Consider the following 18,134-nt stretch of genomic DNA (forward strand, 5'->3'; position numbering starts at 1 on the left):
GAGGTGAACATTTCTTTTTATCAGCGTGTGGCGTGAACGTATCTCTGCTCTCTGACATGGTCTTGATGCAAGTAAAAGCTGTCAGGCGAGCCGAGGGGCCCGTGTGCTATCTTCAGGCTCCCTCGACTGCAATGGATGGTCTCACCTTTTAAAAATAGACCTGGAAAAAAACTCTAGTACGACAACAGACAGCCATTTGACAGAAAATACTTTTGAGACATAAAAACATAAAAAACACAGTACGGAGAGTCACTGAGTCATGAAAGGTTACCAGTAATGTGGTAATGCCGATACATATACATACATACATATTTTTATTGACAATTGTGCAAATGATGCAGAGTCTTCCCACAATTTAGAGCAGTTTGAAATGACTATTAGAGCAATAGTCTGGTACAGTGACCATTGTGCAAATGGTGGAGAGACTTCAAGACATTTAAGCAGTTTAAAGTGACTAGCAGTGCGATAATCTGGAACAGTGTCAATTGTGCAAATGGTGCAGATACCTTTCAAACACATGAGTGGCCAGTATTGGTCAACAACAGATATGCAAATAATGCAGAGTGGGTAGACTACTACAGTGAGTGCACGAATAAATGATGATGATAAATGATGTGACGTTCACGACAAAGTGCGCATGTCAGACGGTTGTTCCGATTAAATGTGCACATGTATACACCCGATCAGAATTGATCACGTCACATGTATACAGTTGATCAGAGATCTTCAGTCGGAATGATTTCAATCGGAATGACAAAAAAAGTCTTCATGTAAACCCGGCTTCTGTGTGGTTGGTCTGCTGAAGACAAGCCCTTCACCTGTCAGTCAAGTATACGTTCATGTTCTCTGTAGTCAACTACTGGCTGAATAACGTGTGCAACAGGCTATGCTTGATAAATAGTTAACATTCCCGAGTTTGTGTTAATTGGGGACTAAGACACACAACAACTCGGAGTGAAGCCCTGTTGTTTTAGACGACATCACCGTGGTGAAGCGAGCTGTTTAGCTCTTTAACTCGCTAGCTCCTTAGCTCACGAGCTAGCTCATTAGCTTGCAGGCTAGCGAACACAACAAACAGTTAACTTTCCCTTAAGTGTCTCTGTTGTGTGAATCTACATGCTTCACATGGAGCAAGACTGGAGTATTGGATGGAGCCAACACCGGCAAGAGTTTACTAGTCAGCCGGCATTCCATGAGCCCACTAGGAGCTAATGACACAGCCGCCCAACTCTGCCTATTGTGGCCATTTTATTTATTGAGCGATAAGTTCATATACTAATTATTGTGAGAGGCCTATGCACAAGGCTGTGATGAACTACTCTACAATAGGCAAGCAGCTGGGTGAGAAGAGATCAACTGTTGGCGGAAATAAAATAAAAAATACAGAATAACTGACACACTCCCTTGACCTGAGACTCCATGCAAGATTTTACCTTGTGGGGTATCAATGATCTTGAGAATGGTGAGGGATAAACCCAAAACTACATGGGGGGACCTGGTCAATGACCTGAAGAAAGCTGGGATCACAATCACAAAGGTTACCATCAGTAAAACACTACGTCATCAAGGATTCAAATCCTGCAGCGCACGAAAGGTCCCCCTGCTTAAGACAGCACATGTCCAGGCCCATCTAAAGTTTGCCAGTGACTGTCTGGATGATCCAGAGGAGGATTGGGAGAATGTCACGTGCTCAGATGAGCCCAAAAATAAAACGTTTTTCTGCAAAGGGGACAGGATGACTGATCCGTTTTAAGGAGAGGATGAATGTGACCATGTATCGTGAGATTTTTGGCAAAAGACACCTTCCCTTCAATAGAGCATTGAAGGTGGAACATGGCTGGGTCTTCCTGCATGACAATGACCCCAACACACAAACCGGACAACGAAGGTGTGGCCCTGTAAGAAACATTTCAAGGTCCTGGAGTGGCCTATGCAGTCCCCAGACCTTGACCCAATATAAAATCTGTGGAGGGAGTTGAAAGTCTGTGTTGCCCAGCGACAGCCCCAAAACATCACTGCTCTAGAGGAGATCTGCATGGAGGAATGGGCCAGCAAAAACCCCAAATATGACAGATGGAAAGAAGATGCATGGAGAAGAGGGCCAAAACACCTGCTACCGTGTGTGCAATCCTGGTCAAGAACTACTGGAAACAAAGGTTTTATTACCAATTACTGAATTAAACTTTTTGATTGTTTTCTGCAAGAATATACAAATACATTGTTTAAAAATCATATATTGTGATTTCCTGGATTCCCCCCCCCCCCCCCCCCCCCCACACATTATATCTCTCACAGTTGAAGTGGACATCTGATGAAAATTACAGACCTCTCGTCTTTTTAAGTGGGACAATTTACACAATTGGTGGCTGTCCGAATACTTTTTGCCTACTGTATATTTTCTGGTATGGTTGGGTGATTTGGCCTTAAAATAAAATATAGTCGTTTTTGTGAAAAATAATCGCCAGAAGGGTCGGAAAAGTTGCAAAATATACTGATCAAATTGCTAAACTGTCAACACTGACTGCTATTGTGGATTAGCTCCTTTCTGTTCGCAGCCTTGTCATCGGCAACATAGTTTGAACTATGGAAGCTGTTAAAAATTGATTTAAAAAAATCTAACTGACAAACTGGAATAATTCGATAAAATCCATCAATCGGCCAGCCATATTTAACATTCATTCAATCATCCAGCGATCCATTTTCTATACCGCTTATCCTCACTGGGGTCGCGGGCATGCTGGAGTATATCCCAGCTATCTTCGGACGAGAGGTAGGGTACACCTTGAACTGGTCGCCAGCCAATCGCAGGGCACATAGAAACAAACAACAGTTTGCACTCACATTCACACCTACCGGCAATTTAGTCTCTTTCAATCAACCTACCATGCATTTTTTTGGGATGTGGGGGGAAACCGGAGTACCCGGAGAAAACCCGTGCAGGCACAGGGAGAACATGCAAACTCCACACAGGCGGGTCCGAGATTTGAACACCGGTCCTCAGAACTGTGAGGCAGTCGTCCTCATTCAATCACACTTTTCATAAATTCAGGACTTGAAATGTCCCCCCGTTTAGGCTAAAACCTTCACCATCCCTTACGCAAGAGCTCACGGGACCATTCTCAAGACATCTTTAAATAGATAAGCGCTTAAGTTGTAAGCCTTCGTGACCCTTAAACAAGGTGATTCCTCAAAGTCTCGAGCCTGACTCGGCACAACATTTCTCGAGGCAGGAAAGGAAGGAAAAGCAGAACCCATGAAAGACACTTTTCCATTTCCCGCTGCTAAAATGTGAATGTGAGCAAAAAAATCTGAGAACTGAAGTAAACTCTTGGTTTATTCCAAACTGCTCAGTGCTGTCTGTAGTGTTGGAAATAATTAACTCTTTTGATTAGGAGAAAATCTGCTTCAACAATTTTGAATGCTAGGTAGTTATTCGCATAATTATACAAGCATGAATGCCAGAAAGTCACAGCTTTTAATCACTGTTACGGACCAGAAATACATGCAATCACAACATGGCAATTTACAACTGCCATGTTGTAAATTGTCAAGAAAATAACATCCAGATGTTTTGACTTTGCATCTTCATAATGTGGCTGTCCTTTCCATAGGGTCCGCCATGTTTCCTGACGCCCTGGAAGCAGCTGGGCGGATGGAGGGCCTTCCGATGGCCTCCCTCCATCCGTCGTCCGAGCTGGAGGAGGAAGAGGAAGAAGCCGAGGTGTTTGTGGAGCGAGGACCGAAGAAACGGGGCCGCTACCGGCAAAGCATACTGCTACTGAAGCCCTTCAGGATAACACACAAGTAAACAATTGCATTCTATTCTACATCCATCCTTTTTCGATAGTGCTTTTCGTCAGTATCCCTTGGACTGATCGTCAGCCAATTGCAGGGCAAACACTCTATTCTAACAATCTTCACTGTCATGCAAGTATAAGAATAAGTTAACCCATGTTAGTGTCAGGACATCAAAACAAGTGCTGCCTTTAATGACGTAATATGTGGCTCATGTACTGAATCTAATTTTTTAAAATGCTTTTTTTGTCATACAAGTCTAAAAAAAAAAGTTGACACTAAAATTCCAATTAAGTTTATTTATTCAGCTCTTAATCACAAAAGAGTCTCAAAGGGCTTCAAAGGCCCACAGTTCACAAAAATCAATCACATCCCCTGGCCCCATACCAGGTGAGTGCGAATTACAACCATTCGCACTCACCTTCACACCGTCACTGAACCTACGCTGCCCGCACCAAAGTCAGGCGAGTGTACCCCAACACCATCAGTGACTCTCAATTACAACCCCAATTCCAATGAAGTTGGGACGTTGTGTGAAACATCAAACCAGAATACATCCATACATCCATCCATTTTCTGAGCCACTTCTCCTCACAAGGGTCGCAGGCGTGCTGGAGCCTATCCCAGCTATCATCGGGCAGGAGGCAGGGTCACCCTGAACTGGTTGCAAGCCAACCGCAGGGTACATACAAACAAACAACCATCCGCTCTCACATTCACACCTACAGGCAATTTAGAGTCTTCAATCAACCTACCACGCATGTTTTTGGGATGTGGGAGGAAACCGGAGTGCCCGAAGAAAAAACAGAATACAATGATTTGCAAATCATGTTCTACCTATATTTAATTGAATACACTACAAAGACAAGATATTTAATGTTCAAACTGATAAACTTTATTGTTTTTAGCAAATAATCATTAACTTGGAATTTTATTGCTGCAACACGTTCCAAAAAAGCTGGGACAGGGTCACTGTGTTACATCACGTTTTCTTTTAACAATATTCAATAAACGTTTGGGAACTGAGGACACTAAATTGTTGAAGCTTTGTAGGTGGAATTATTTCCCATTCTTGCTTGATATACAGCTTCAGCTGTTCAACAGTCCGGGGTCTCCGTTGTCGTATTTTACGCTACATAATGCGCCACACATTTTCAATGGGAGACAGGTTTGGACTGCAGGCAGGCCAGTCTAGTACCCGCACTCTTTTACTACGAAGCCACACTGTTGTAACCTGTGCAGAATGTGGTTTGGCATGGTCTTGCTGAAATAAGCAGCTGCCTTCATAAGGCGGAGGACTACATTACAGTAGTGCTACAGGGGACAACTTTATGATACACATACATCCAGATTCCCATTTAAGCAGACACGAACTAGACACAGAGGCTCACTTTTAGTCGCCTTCTGTCCGTTAGCCTATCACAGGAAGCCATGATAGCAAACGGAATCTTATCCCGAGTAGCAAACAGCTGAACATTTGTATGCTAAGAGATAAAAAAGCCCTGAGCTGCTCTTCTGTGAAAGGCGTGCAAATTACTGCACAAACACTGCAGGCAAGATTCACCCAGCCTCAACTCAAATGCTTTCTTCAAACGCCAATATAGGTCGAGCTTCTCCACCTTTCTTCGTCATAACGCACCCCCGTGGACGTCTTGCCCACCACTTTGGTTCTCTTCCAGACACCAGCACCCGGTCGACAACGCCGGCCTCTTCTCTTTCATGACGCTGCACTGGCTCTCGCCGATGGCCCTGAGAGCCTACAAGACGTCCAGCTTGTCCATAGACGATGTGTGGGGGCTGTCCTGCCACGAAGCCTCCGAAGTCAACTGCCAAAGGTGAGCTCAGTGTGTGGCGATGAAGGAGGCGCGAAACACGAAATGCTTTCACATGAGTGTGAGGGGAGAAATGGTCCGCAGGTCTACTCAAAGAGGAGGCGCTGATGAAAAGTCACACAATTATATAATTCAACAGTTATATGAGAATTGATATTCCAACACAGCATGATAGTGGTTAGCACGTTTGTCTCAAAGTCAAGATATTCTGGGTTTGAATCAAGGCTCATCCCCACTTGTGTGAAGTTTGCATGTTGTCCCCGAGGTTGTGTGCGTTTTCTGCGTGTACTACGGCATTCTCCGGACAATCCAGTTTCCTCTCATATTGAAAAACCACGCATGTTATGTTCATTCACTGCTCTAAATTGTCCATTCAGTAGGTATGAGTGCCAGTGACTGGCGACCAGTCCAGGGTGTACCACACCTCTTACCCAGAGTCAGCAGAGATAGGCTCCAGCTCACCCGACACCCTGAGTGCAAGCACTAAAGAAAAGGAATGGATGAAAGACAGCATAAAGTATCAGCTTGAGGTGCCAAGCTAAACTTTTTCGCATTCAAATATGCAAGGAAACAGTAATGAAATGAAGAACATTTGCCTTTAGTACTGCAGGCATATGCATGCTAACTTTCCAATCTGTGGACCCTCACTCCATTGACTGTCCACCAGTGTTGAAAGTGTCTGAAGTAGTTCCTCATTCCTATTGAGAAATTGTTGAGAGTTTCATAAAATCCACCTTGAAACTAAAGAAGGTATTGACATGCTAACTCTTCTAGCCTGTGCAACCTCACTTAATTCAGTCTTCAACAGAATTGAAAGGTGTACAACACACTGAAATATTTACTTTAGGAACAGGGTTTTAATAATTTAGGATTTTCCACTATATTTTGTTTGGACTTTTTTCTTTTAATTCAGTTAGTTTTAATTAGTTTTGAGAGCAGGTTTGTTAGTTTTTATTAGTTTATATTTTTCAAAAATGCTCAGTTTCTGTTTTGTTTTTATTCGTTTCATTATTAGTTTGCTTTTTTCCATGCAGGGTATTTGTTCAGTGAGAGATAAAAACAAAAATTCAACTAACTCAATTAACTTACAGGATGAACAAATGAACAACCATCCAGAAAAAAAAATACAGGTGTTGTATAACAGTTCACAAAATTAGAAGTGCAATTAGTGCAGTGCATAAAACTGCTTCTAAGTTTAGAATAGATGCATCATAACGTAAGTAAAACCATTCATGAGACACGCCCGACGATGTAGTTTCCCAGGCGACACACAGTAAAAGAACTGCAATTTCCAAATGACTGTTCGACCTTCCTTGTTCCGTAATACATTTAAAATCAACCCTGGAACCTCACATATGAAATTAATTGGCAAAGATGAAAACTAACGTTGCTATAGTTATAGTTATTTTCAGTTCATTTTGTAAACATAAAATGTCGTTTCAGTCATTGTTTTTTGTTTTTTTTAAAAAAAATTTTGTTTTAATTTCATTTTGTAACCACGCCCGCAACCCTAGTGAGGATAAGCGGTACAACAAATGGATGGATGGATAACTAAAATGTATTTTCAATTTTAGTGTTAGTTATATTTTTTAGTTTTTGGTTTACTATAATAACTTTGCCTGGGACTCACAGGCAAACTTTTCCAGCTTGTGGAACCTCATGACATCCACTTAACACTAATGCTAAAAGAATATACAGTATGGCATTGCAATATTTACAATGAACTTATTTTAATGTTTAAAATACTCCCACAAAAAACCTCGTCCTCCTTTTGTTTAGTTTATCCTTTGATTCTGATGGCAACTAGTTTAGGCTAAGTAGCTGGGTGTGAATTAGTTTGGTTTAGTTAAGAACTGAACATATTGACATGCTGACTTTCACGTCAATGCCCCACATTCAACATGATTGCCACGTAGGCACGGGAGTATGGGCTGACATATGTGCCATCAGGAATTGAATTTGAATTTACGAACTGAATTCGAAAAACATGATTTCAATTTGTAACACAGGAAACAACATGTCACGTGACTCTTTCCGCTTCTTTTCCAACATAACGTCATCCAGGCATTGAACTCCATGCCTTAGACTTTACTGACACCTAGGGGAAGAAATAGCACACATCACATCTCGATACAGACAGCACTGTTTCAAATGAATTTAGCGTTTACATGAATGAATTTCCAGTCCCAGTGTATCAATACTGGGATGAAGCAGCCATCCACACCATGCCTCTTGGTTTTTACACTCAGCGCAGCAGGATTGTTTTTTTGTTTTTAATTTATCCATCCATCCATTTTCTGAACTGCTTATCATCACGATGGCCGCGGGTGTGCTGGAGCCTATCCCAGCTATCTTTGGGCGAGAGGCGGGGTAAACTCTGAATTGGTCGCCACCCAATCGCGGAGCACATATAAACAAACAACCATTTGCACTCACATTCACACCTAAGGACAATTTAAGAGTCTTCAATTAACTGGCCATGCATGCAGGCACGGGAGAACATGCAAACTCCACACAGGCGAGGCCGAATTTGAACCCGGGTCCTCAGAACTGTGAGGCAGATTTGCTAACCAGTCATCCACCGTGGCTCCTTTTTTTATTCTTCTCATTTTTCTGCAAATATTGGAAGAAGCCTTCGTGTGCTCGCCCAGCTGTACCGACTAGTGAGATGAAGACGATGCTAGCGCTGGTCAAACATTGACAGTGGTGAGAGAGCGGGACGGAGAAAGAGCGAGAAAAAGAGCGTGGGAAATTGCAGTGAAAAGATTCTCACTCTTCTTGTCATTGCCTGTGTTTGCACTTTACGTGTTCAGTTCGACACCGGCCCTCTTAATCGATGGACATCCAGTCCTGCTGTCGCACTAGTGCGAGGTTCTAGAGATGGCAGGCAGCTAAGAATAACTGTGATTAGAGATTAGAGCGAGAGTTAGCAGGCGACTTTGGTGGTTATGTCATTAACTACTCAGTCTGCTATGCACAGGGTCCCCCAGTCGCTGTCATTAGCTGTCATTGACTGCAGAGCACCATCCCTACAGACCTGCAAATAAGATGACAGACCTGCAGATAAGTGGACGCACATAACAGATAAGTTATGTGCTTCCGTGTTAATGTTTAGGACATGTTACTTCCACTTAGTCGGCTGATTCTTGCCATTTCCTTTTTATTTTGTTTTAAACTCCATTTTCACTTTAATTATAATACACTGGTAATTATAATTCACTGATAATGTTTTATTATTCCCAAAACTAATTTTTACTATCTGCAGAAATGTGGTCATAACTGTTAACATGCTCATATTTTGTTTAATGCCATTATATACAATTCCAAAGTAATTACATTGGACTTACGGTCAATCAAAACAAAGCATTATCATCTCTGTAAAGGGAGTTTTCGATGTAGCGTACCTAATGGGGTGTCCAGTGAGTATAATACTAAAGTGGCACAGAGCTCTCACATGGTCAGAGTTAGGCGATGATGGTATGCATGAGCGCTGCAGCATGGAGGGATTTAGTTTGTGTTGCCATAGCAGGAACAGTTACGCAACCCAGATGCACAGCAGAGACGATGGCAAGATAGGGGAGAAGGGGAAAAAAAATCACCCTGGGAGAGTTGACACTTGCTGGTGCCCAGTGAGGTGCGAATGTTGAATGCCATGTCTGAGCCAAAACGCCTTTCAAAACATCAGCTTGGCTGTCGTTTGCCGAGAACATTTCTGTCCAATCATCCCTGTCTGGATCCCAGCATGTTGTTGCCACAGTGCTCGTCTGCATTCAAAATATTTTAATCTTTGGTATTATACTCAACATTTTAGATCAAAGGGGAATAATTGTGGCGTTCATGCTTGGATCAGACTGCAAATTTGGTCTTTCACGATTGCAATCACTATTGTCAGACTACCATAAAGTCTTGCTGTATCTCGGTCAGACAGTGGCAACACTACATGACGTATTCCAATACCACCATATCCTGTCTTTTATGATCACTGGGCTCTATCTTGTCAAATCTAACACTGTCTGAGAGGCGGAACTAGAAAACGTCACCGGTCAACGCGACCGGATACACTTGTTACCATGGCGATGATAACAACGATGGATCGCTGCTATTTTATGGTATTGTGTTGGGGGGAAAAAAAGAACAAAAAGAGGAAAAGCGTGGTGTTGTTACTGGTGCTCGGGAGTGGGCTGTCCATTCAAGAAGAGCTTGAGGTATGTTCATGTACTTTTAATGCAATACGGCTTGCAAGCATGCAACATAATGTTATGTAGCCTAGCAAGCTAATGCTAGCATTAACGTTTGTATGTAAATAAGCCGGTGTTCTGTCCAATCATGCTCTAAAGCTTTGGTAAACATTGGTTCGGGCGTGTGAATAAATGTTGACAACAGCGTTCAAGTATGTTGACAACGGCGAACAAGGGAGGCAAAGCGCCGGTCACAATACGCAATCCAATTGGTCGACGTCAAGGTGCGCTGTCGAAGAGTTGTCGTTGGTATGTCACACTACACGGAAGATCCATCCATCCATCCATTTTCTGAGCCGCTTCTCCTCACGAGGGTCGCGGGCGTGCTGGAGCCTATCCCAGCTGTCATCGGGCAGGAGGCGGGGTACACCCTGAACTGGTTGCCAGCCAATCGCAGGGCACATAGAAACAAACAATCATTCGCACTCACAGTCATGCCTTCGGGCAATTTAGAGTCTCCAATTAATGCATGTTTTTGGGATGTGGGAGGAAACCGGAGTGCCCGGAGAAAACCCACGCAGGCAGGGGGAGGACATGCAAACTCCACACAGGTGGGGCCGGGGATTGAACCCAGGTCCTCAGAACTGTGAGGCTGACGCTCTAACCAGTCGTCCACCGTGCCGCCTACACGGAAGATATCCCCAAAAATCAAACGATAGACTTTTCTTTTTGGCGTAACAGGGCGTTTGGTGTAACAAATCGTTGATCGTGGATTATGTTGTTGTCCCTGACAAAATATGTCTGGCCCGATTTGGGAAATCGCCCGCAATAGCTAATCGGGCCAATATTGGGGCTAAAATCCTCTGTAGTCCAATCCAGGCATTGGACATGCAACCACAGTTGGTAATTTGGATAAAAATAAATGCCACACGCTTTACTTTTTGATGTCATAAAATGTTTATTAACTCTACAGTTTATCATTATATTTTGTTTTTATTTACAGTACATTTTACAGAATGTCCCAACTTCATTGATTCATTAATTTTCCGTACCGCTTAATTTTACGAGGCTTGCGGGCGTGCTGGAGCCTATCCCAGCTATCTTCGGGCGAGTGGTGGGCTACACCCTGAACTGGTCGCCAGCCAATCGTGGGACACACATAGATAAATAACCATTCGCACTCACATTCACACCAATTTAGAGTCTTCAATTAACCTACATTGCATGTTTTTGGAATGGGGGAGGGTATAGAGTACCCGGGGGGGAAACCCACGCAAGGCACGGGGAGAACATGCAAACTTCACAAAGGCGAGGCCGGATTTGAACCCAGGTCCTCAGAAATGTGAGGCAGATGTGCTAACCCGTCGATCACCGTTCCACCGCATACGATAGTATCCATCGGAAAGCATTTGGGGAAAGTCATTTTTTCAATGTTAAATATGGCAGTATTTATTTTGGAGGTTGTAAAGCTGCATGTTACTTCAGAAATTTTCTGGTTTTGTTTCTCTCCTCTTTTTTTAATTATTTTTTTCCAAAGTCCATTCCTCCTGTTTAAATCAATACAGTTGATTGGGAGCCAAGCGGCTACCGAGACGCCACCCTCCTTTAGGTCTTTGGAGTCATTTGACGTCAAGTAGTAATTATCAGGCTGCGCGAGAGTCTGCTTTGTTTAATGTTCTCTGCCTTTGATTGTTTTTTAATAAAGTCATTAGGGGGAAAATTACTCTGTGGCGGCCTGTTTGCTGCTGCTTGAGCAAGTCATTCGTAACCAGGCCACAGTCTTTTGCAGAGCATCATAGAGCAATAAAAGTGCATTAGACACGTCTTTAATATGTTAGCGTGTAAATTTCAAAGTCTAATTATGTGCTACATCGTTCATTGAAGTGTGATTATGAAGTCTGGGTCAACTTTGTTAATTTCTGTATAATTGCTGTCATTTTTCTTGTGATTTTTGGTCTGCGTGATTGCTTTTTAACCCAAGTTTGCTATTGTGCTAACTGGCGAGCAAGTTGATGAATTTGTAAGTGCAGCTCGACTTAATTTCTGGAAATTAAAGGCACAAAATTAAAATAGGGGTAGGTAACCTAAGGCCTGTGATGAAGATACAGTCCACAAGAATGCTTGATCCATCCTGCCATGCTATTCTAAAATACAAATAAAACATTTAAGCCACAAATGTTCATTATACATGTTAAAGGAAAAAGTTGCTGCAGTAAAACATCATCCTTGCCCAGAGCACAGCAGCTAATTATTTAGTAAATTTTCATTAGTTGATATAATACATCTCATCATTAAAGTAAATTAAGATTAATAACTTCATCGTTTCATTCTGAGCATGGATTGGATATATTATTGATAATTTATTGGTATAACTAGATGACTTTGTGAGTGGTTCTGCTGTGTGTTCCAGGCTTGAATCGTTGTGGCACGACGAGCTGAAAAGACGAGGGCGCGAGGGGGCGTCCCTGATGAGAGTCTTTATGAGGTTCTGCCAAACCCGAATGCTGGTGGCCATCTTTGCCCTTCTCCTCACAATGGTGGCAGGCTTTGTTGGCCCCGTGAGTAACTCCCAAATCCTTTTCTCTCTTGATACTGTGCTGATCTGGCGAGCATGCCTTCCAAAGTTTTGTGGCACTCATGGACGACTAGGGCCTCAAGCATAAATTGTTGTTTTTTCCATTAACTCTCACAAGTATACAATGAAATTAACCCCCAATGTAAAAATGTTAAAACGTACTGTAAAATACACACACGACACGCTACCCTTTGATCACATTTGACAAATACAGTATATGGCAACTAGCCAATCAGCCGCTCGCTCTGAGAAGCTAACGTAGCCGTCTAAATCTTCACTCACGGCTCCTTTTCTCTGACTACTCTTCTCATGTTCTTCGTCTCTTACCACAAGATTCTTTCATAAAATGTGACCTGAAAAGGCAAAACTCACTTGCACAATTAATCTTTCAGTACCGCATGAAATCATATGCCACTTTTCATTTTAATGTAAGATGTGTTTTCTTACAGTACGTCATGTGTAAACTTGGTGCTTGTTGGCGCCCTCAACTAATTGGCGAAAGAGGTTTTTAGTTCTAAGACGGTGACTCATTTGTCTAATTTTCCCAGCACACAAGCTGCCACAAGATTGTTTTAATATGTATTCACTCGAGTTGATCAGTTATGTTTAACTGAGAATGTCTCATTTATCCAAATCATCCATGCATCCATCCAACCATTTTTTACCGCTTATCCGAGGACGGGTCGCGGGGGCACTAGCTTTAGCAGGGACGCCCAGACTTCCCTCTCCCCAGCCACTTCATCCAGCTCTTCCGGGGGGATCCCGAGGCGTTCCCAGGCCAGCCGAAAGATATAGTGTGTCAGCGTGTCCTGGGTCGTCCCCGGGGTCTCCTCCCGGTGGGACGTGCCCGGAGCACCTCACCAGGGAGGCGTCCGGGAGGCATCCGAATCAGATGCCCCAGCCACCTCATCTGGATCCTCTCGATGTGGAGGAGCAGCGGCTCTACAATGAGATCCTCCCGGATGACCGAGCTTCTCACCCTATCTCTAAGGGAGAACCCGGACACCGTGTGGAGGAAACTCATTTCCTCCGCTTGTATCAGGGATCTTGTTCTTTGGGTCACGACCCACAGCTCGTGACCATAGGGGAGGGTAGGAATGTAGATCGACCGGTAAACGAGAGCTTCGCCTTTCGGCTTAGCTCCTTCTTTACCACAACGGACCGATACAAAGTCTGCATCACTGTGGACGCTGCACCGATCCGCCTGTCGATCTCCCGTTCCATTCTTCCCTCACTCGTGAACAAGACCCCAAGATATTTGAACTCCTCCACTTATGGTAGGATCTCATGCCCGACCTGGAGAGGGCACGCCACCCTTTTCTGACTAAGGACCACGGTCTCAGATTTAGAGGTGCTGATTCTCATCCCAGCCGCTTCACACTCTGCTGCGAACTGCTCCAGTGAGAGTTGGAGATCACTGCTTGATGAAGCCAACAGAACCACATCATCTGCAAAAAGCAGAGATGCAATACTGAGGCTGCTAAACTGGACCCCCTCTACGCCTCGGCTGCGCCTTGAAATTCTGCCCATAAAAGTTATGAACAGAATCTGTGACAAAGGGCAGCCTTGGCGGAATCCAACCCTCACCGGAAACGAGTCCGACTTACCGCCAGATATGCGGACCTAACTCTGACTGCGGTCGTACTGGGACAGAACAGCCCGTATGAGGGGGTTCGGTACCCCATACTCCGGAAGCACCCCCCACAGGACCCCCCGAGGGACACGGTCGAACTCCTTCTCCAAGTCCACAAAACACACGTAGACTGGTTGGGCGAACTCTCATGCACCCTTGAGGACCCTGCTGAGGGTGTAGAGCTGGTCCACTGTCCCACAGCCAGGACGAAAACCACACTGCTTCTCCTGAATCTGAGATTCGACTTCCCGACGGACCCTCCTCTCCAGCACCCCTGAATAGACCTTACCAGGGAGGCTGAGAGGTGTGATCCCCCTGTAGTTGTAACACACCCTCTGGTCCCCCTTCTCAAAAAGGGGCACCACCACCCCAGTCTGCCAATCCAGAGACACTGTCCACGATGTCCACGCGATGTTGCAGAGGGGTGTCAACCAGGACAGCCCCACAACATCAAGAGCCTTTAGGAACTCTGGGCGAATCTCATCCACGCCCGGGGCCTTGCCACCAAGGAGCTTTCTAACCACCTCGGTGACCTCAACCCCAGAGATAGAGCCCGCCTCAGAGAAATCATGTTCATGTCAATTGAAAATGTGTGGATTGTTTCCCCCCCCATGTTCTCTATAATGTTATAGCTATTATTTTCTCTGTGACTATTTTTCTACCTTCTCCATTCCTGTTTCGCAGGCCCTCCTGGTTCGAGCGCTGCTGGAATATTCCCAGAACTCAGAGCGGTGCGTCAAGTACGGCCTCTTCTTGGTTGCCGGGATCTTCGCCATGGAGCTTACGCGCTCCTGGTCTCTGGCGCTCATGTGGGCCGTCAACTATCGCACAGCGGCTCGCCTCCGCGGGGCGGCTCTCACGTTCGCCTTCAACAGGATCCTCCGCCTGCGTAGCACAAAACACATCAGTCCCGGCGAGGTAGGGCAGAATCACCAAATTGTAACTTGCAGCACAGCACCACAGCAAGATGATTGAGGCAGATTTCATTTCTACCCTTATTAAGTTCCATTGCCTGTGAGAACAGAGGCTGTCTAAGCTTTGGAAGAGTCCTCATACACTGAAATATTGACAATTGGGAATATGGATAAACTTTCCTTCATACATTTTCCGTACTACTTATCCTCACGATGGTCGCAGGCGTCCTGGAGCCTCTGGGCGAGAGGCGGGGTACACCCTGAACTGGTCGCCAGCAAATCGCAGAGCATATAAACAAACAACCATTTCCACTCACATTCACACCAACTCGCAATTTAGTCTCCAATTAACCTACCGTGTATGTTTTGAAAGAAATTGATAGCTGCGATAGACTCCAGCACTCCCGCGAGCCTTGTGAGGATAAGCGGCTCAGAAAATGGATGGATATTTTAGAAAACCCACGCAGGCACAGGGAAAACATGCAAACTCCTCACAGGCAAGGCTGCATTAGAACACGGGTCCGCAGAACTGTGAGGCAGATGCGCTAACCAGTCGGTCACTGTGCCGCCATGGATAAACATTATTTTTTCATATTACTTTGGCAAGGGCTCCAGTGTTCTGCATGATTGGAATAGATGCATGAAGAACTGAGTAAAACCTTTATTAATTGAACAGGAATTGTTTCATGAAACATTTTTCCATCATTCATTTTCAGGCATGTACTGTATGATACAAACACCAATTCCAATGAAGCTGGGACGTTGTGGAAAATGTAAATAAAAACAGAATACATTGATTTCCAAATCCTTTTCAACCCATATTCAATATAATATACAACAAAGACAAGATATTTAATGTTCAAACTGGCAAACGTTAGTGTTTTATATTATCTCATTTTGAATTTGATTTCACACAGGTGAGGCCGGATTTGGCCATTGGCGAAGGATCCAATATTGTCACCCACCCTATAATCTTTTGTAAATGATTTGACAACATAACAGCCTATTAAGAATCTGAATGACACATATCTGTTTACTAAAATGTCACACATTATTTTAACTTTTTACTGAGAAGTCTGGAAAAAGTATGGAATTTTGAAATCTCAAATGTGGAGGAACCACAATGGAGACCCCGGAATATTGACCAATTGAAGTTGTACATCCAGCAAGAAGAGAGCAAATTCCACCTACAAAAACTTCAACAATTAGTGTCCTCAGTTCCCAAATGCTTTTTGAGTGTTCTTAAAAGGAAAGGTGATGTAACACAGTGGTAAATATGTCCCAGCTTTTTGGGAGCGTGTTGCAGGCATCAATTTCAAAAGGAAAATATTTGCTGAAAAATCTAAGTTTATCCGTTTAAACATTAAATATCTTGTCTTTTTTGTGTAGTTAATTCAATATAGGTTGAAAAAGACTTATGACAATATGAACATTTAACAGCTCCATCTCAAAGATGCAGGAAGGTGAGATATTTGTTTTGTTCTTATTTTTTTTTTTACAAATGACATACATGACACTATAAATGCAGAAGTTAAAAAAAAAAAAAAAAAAAAAAAAAAAAAAAACAATGAAAGCGGTACATCCAAAGCGTTAGCTGTCAATTGGAAAAAACAAAACAAAAAAAACAGCAATCCCAATAATATTAGATCGCAATAGGTGGACTATTGAATGGGCATGGGCCTGGGGGTGTGGGAGTAATAAATGTCGCTTATGGATGTCACACGTCTCATTTCTTATTTTTTACCTGTCATACAAGTATGAATCCAATCACAAATGTAATGTGAAACCCTCAAACAAAACACATGCAGTATACTGGACCTCTTGATCACAAGTAACAAAAACTGGCAGCTAGCTAGTGGATAATGTAGAGTCTACATCTTCGCTCAGTACTGCTTTTTATCAGATCGATTCAATTGCAGGACGCCAGTAGCAGAAGAGTCTTTTGCTCACAAGAAGTTGGTTAGTACTGGCTTCAGTTGCAAGTCCTATCAAGTCAACAAGAATGGGAACAAAAAAACAACAGACTCTTTTCTTTCTTTTTAAATTTGTCCACTTCCAGTTAAATGAGGTGGATAATCTTCTTATGATGTTCTTGTCTTGCCACCTTTTCAGAAAAGAAAAGTGTGAAACACCTTGCTATGATGCTGGCTCAAAAAAAGTTTTTCTAGGGAAGTGCGCTGGTGGCTCACGTGATGCTGTTGTCACGCATTATGATATTCAATGTCCAAAATATGATATTTAAGTGCTGTTTTTATAAGTACAATGTATGGCTTTTAGTGTAGTAATGTTCCACTGTTTTATTTCACTAGCTGATAAATATGTGCTCCAGTGATGGCCAGCGTCTCTATGAGGCAGTTTCAGTGGGCTGCCTGCTGGCTGGCGGGCCCCTGATGGGCATCCTTGGTCTGACCTACACCACTTACTTCCTGGGTCCCACCGCATTACTCGGATCAGCCATTTTCATTGTCTTCTATCCCGCCATGGTACGTTGAAGTTATCGTCTCATTTCTAAATAGTTTGTAGAAATTTTATCCTATACATCCAACTTAAAAAAGAAAAAAAAAAGAAAAATAGCAGCTTTTGGTATTTTGCAATCAGTGTCCTGTCCACTCTGTTGCTACATTTCCAATTGCACTCAGACTGAGCCACCACTGGTATTGATCTGAAAGCCATTTATCCTTCCAGGCCTTCTAGTTGGGCCTGCAGTGCTGCTTAATGTGGTTGTGTCTACTTTCATTTCCTCTTCTCATTTTTCTAGTCATTGTCTCCCCACTCTCTCACTCCCTTTCCATCTGGACAGATGCTCGCGTCTAGGCTGACAGCGTATTTCCGCAAGAACTGTGTTGTAGTGACTGACCAGCGCGTGAGGCTGATGAACGAGATCCTGGGCTGCATAAAGTTCATCAAGATGTATTGTTGGGAAGATGCCTTTGCGCAGAACATTCACAGTGAGTTTCCTGTCATCGTATGCGAATAATTTCTTTCTTCAAAAGTCATGCTGTCACATGCCCGTTAAAGTTGGCGTCAACTAATTTCAGCAGCTGTCCATGAAACTCACAGCTAATGTAAATTCGTCACCTGGAAAAGACAGTCACATCCTCTTTAGTGGACTGGCAAAATAATCCCGACCATAAATCCATTTTCATTAGCTCGTTTAAGTCATCCCTCTGTGCTGCCCACTATCGGAAAGGCCGGTTTGAATCCCAT

At 43.5% G+C, this 18,134-nt stretch overlaps 1 protein-coding gene across 1 annotated transcript in view; it reads left to right on the forward strand.

Annotated features, from left to right (window-relative positions):
* wu:fb13g09 (ATP-binding cassette sub-family C member 5) overlaps positions 1-18,134 on the forward strand; it is a 59,793-nt gene that overhangs the window by 1,258 nt on the left and 40,401 nt on the right. The window contains exons 2-7 of the mRNA XM_061686343.1: positions 3,612-3,804; positions 5,475-5,630; positions 12,216-12,363; positions 14,698-14,931; positions 17,237-17,410; positions 17,728-17,875. Coding sequence (XP_061542327.1) covers positions 3,620-3,804; positions 5,475-5,630; positions 12,216-12,363; positions 14,698-14,931; positions 17,237-17,410; positions 17,728-17,875 — 1,045 coding nt within the window. The 5' untranslated portion in view covers positions 3,612-3,619. The remainder of the gene's footprint in view (positions 1-3,611; positions 3,805-5,474; positions 5,631-12,215; positions 12,364-14,697; positions 14,932-17,236; positions 17,411-17,727; positions 17,876-18,134) is intronic.

This window comes from Phycodurus eques, chromosome 9 (assembly GCF_024500275.1).
Source record: "Phycodurus eques isolate BA_2022a chromosome 9, UOR_Pequ_1.1, whole genome shotgun sequence".
Taxonomy (NCBI): domain Eukaryota; kingdom Metazoa; phylum Chordata; class Actinopteri; order Syngnathiformes; family Syngnathidae; genus Phycodurus; species Phycodurus eques.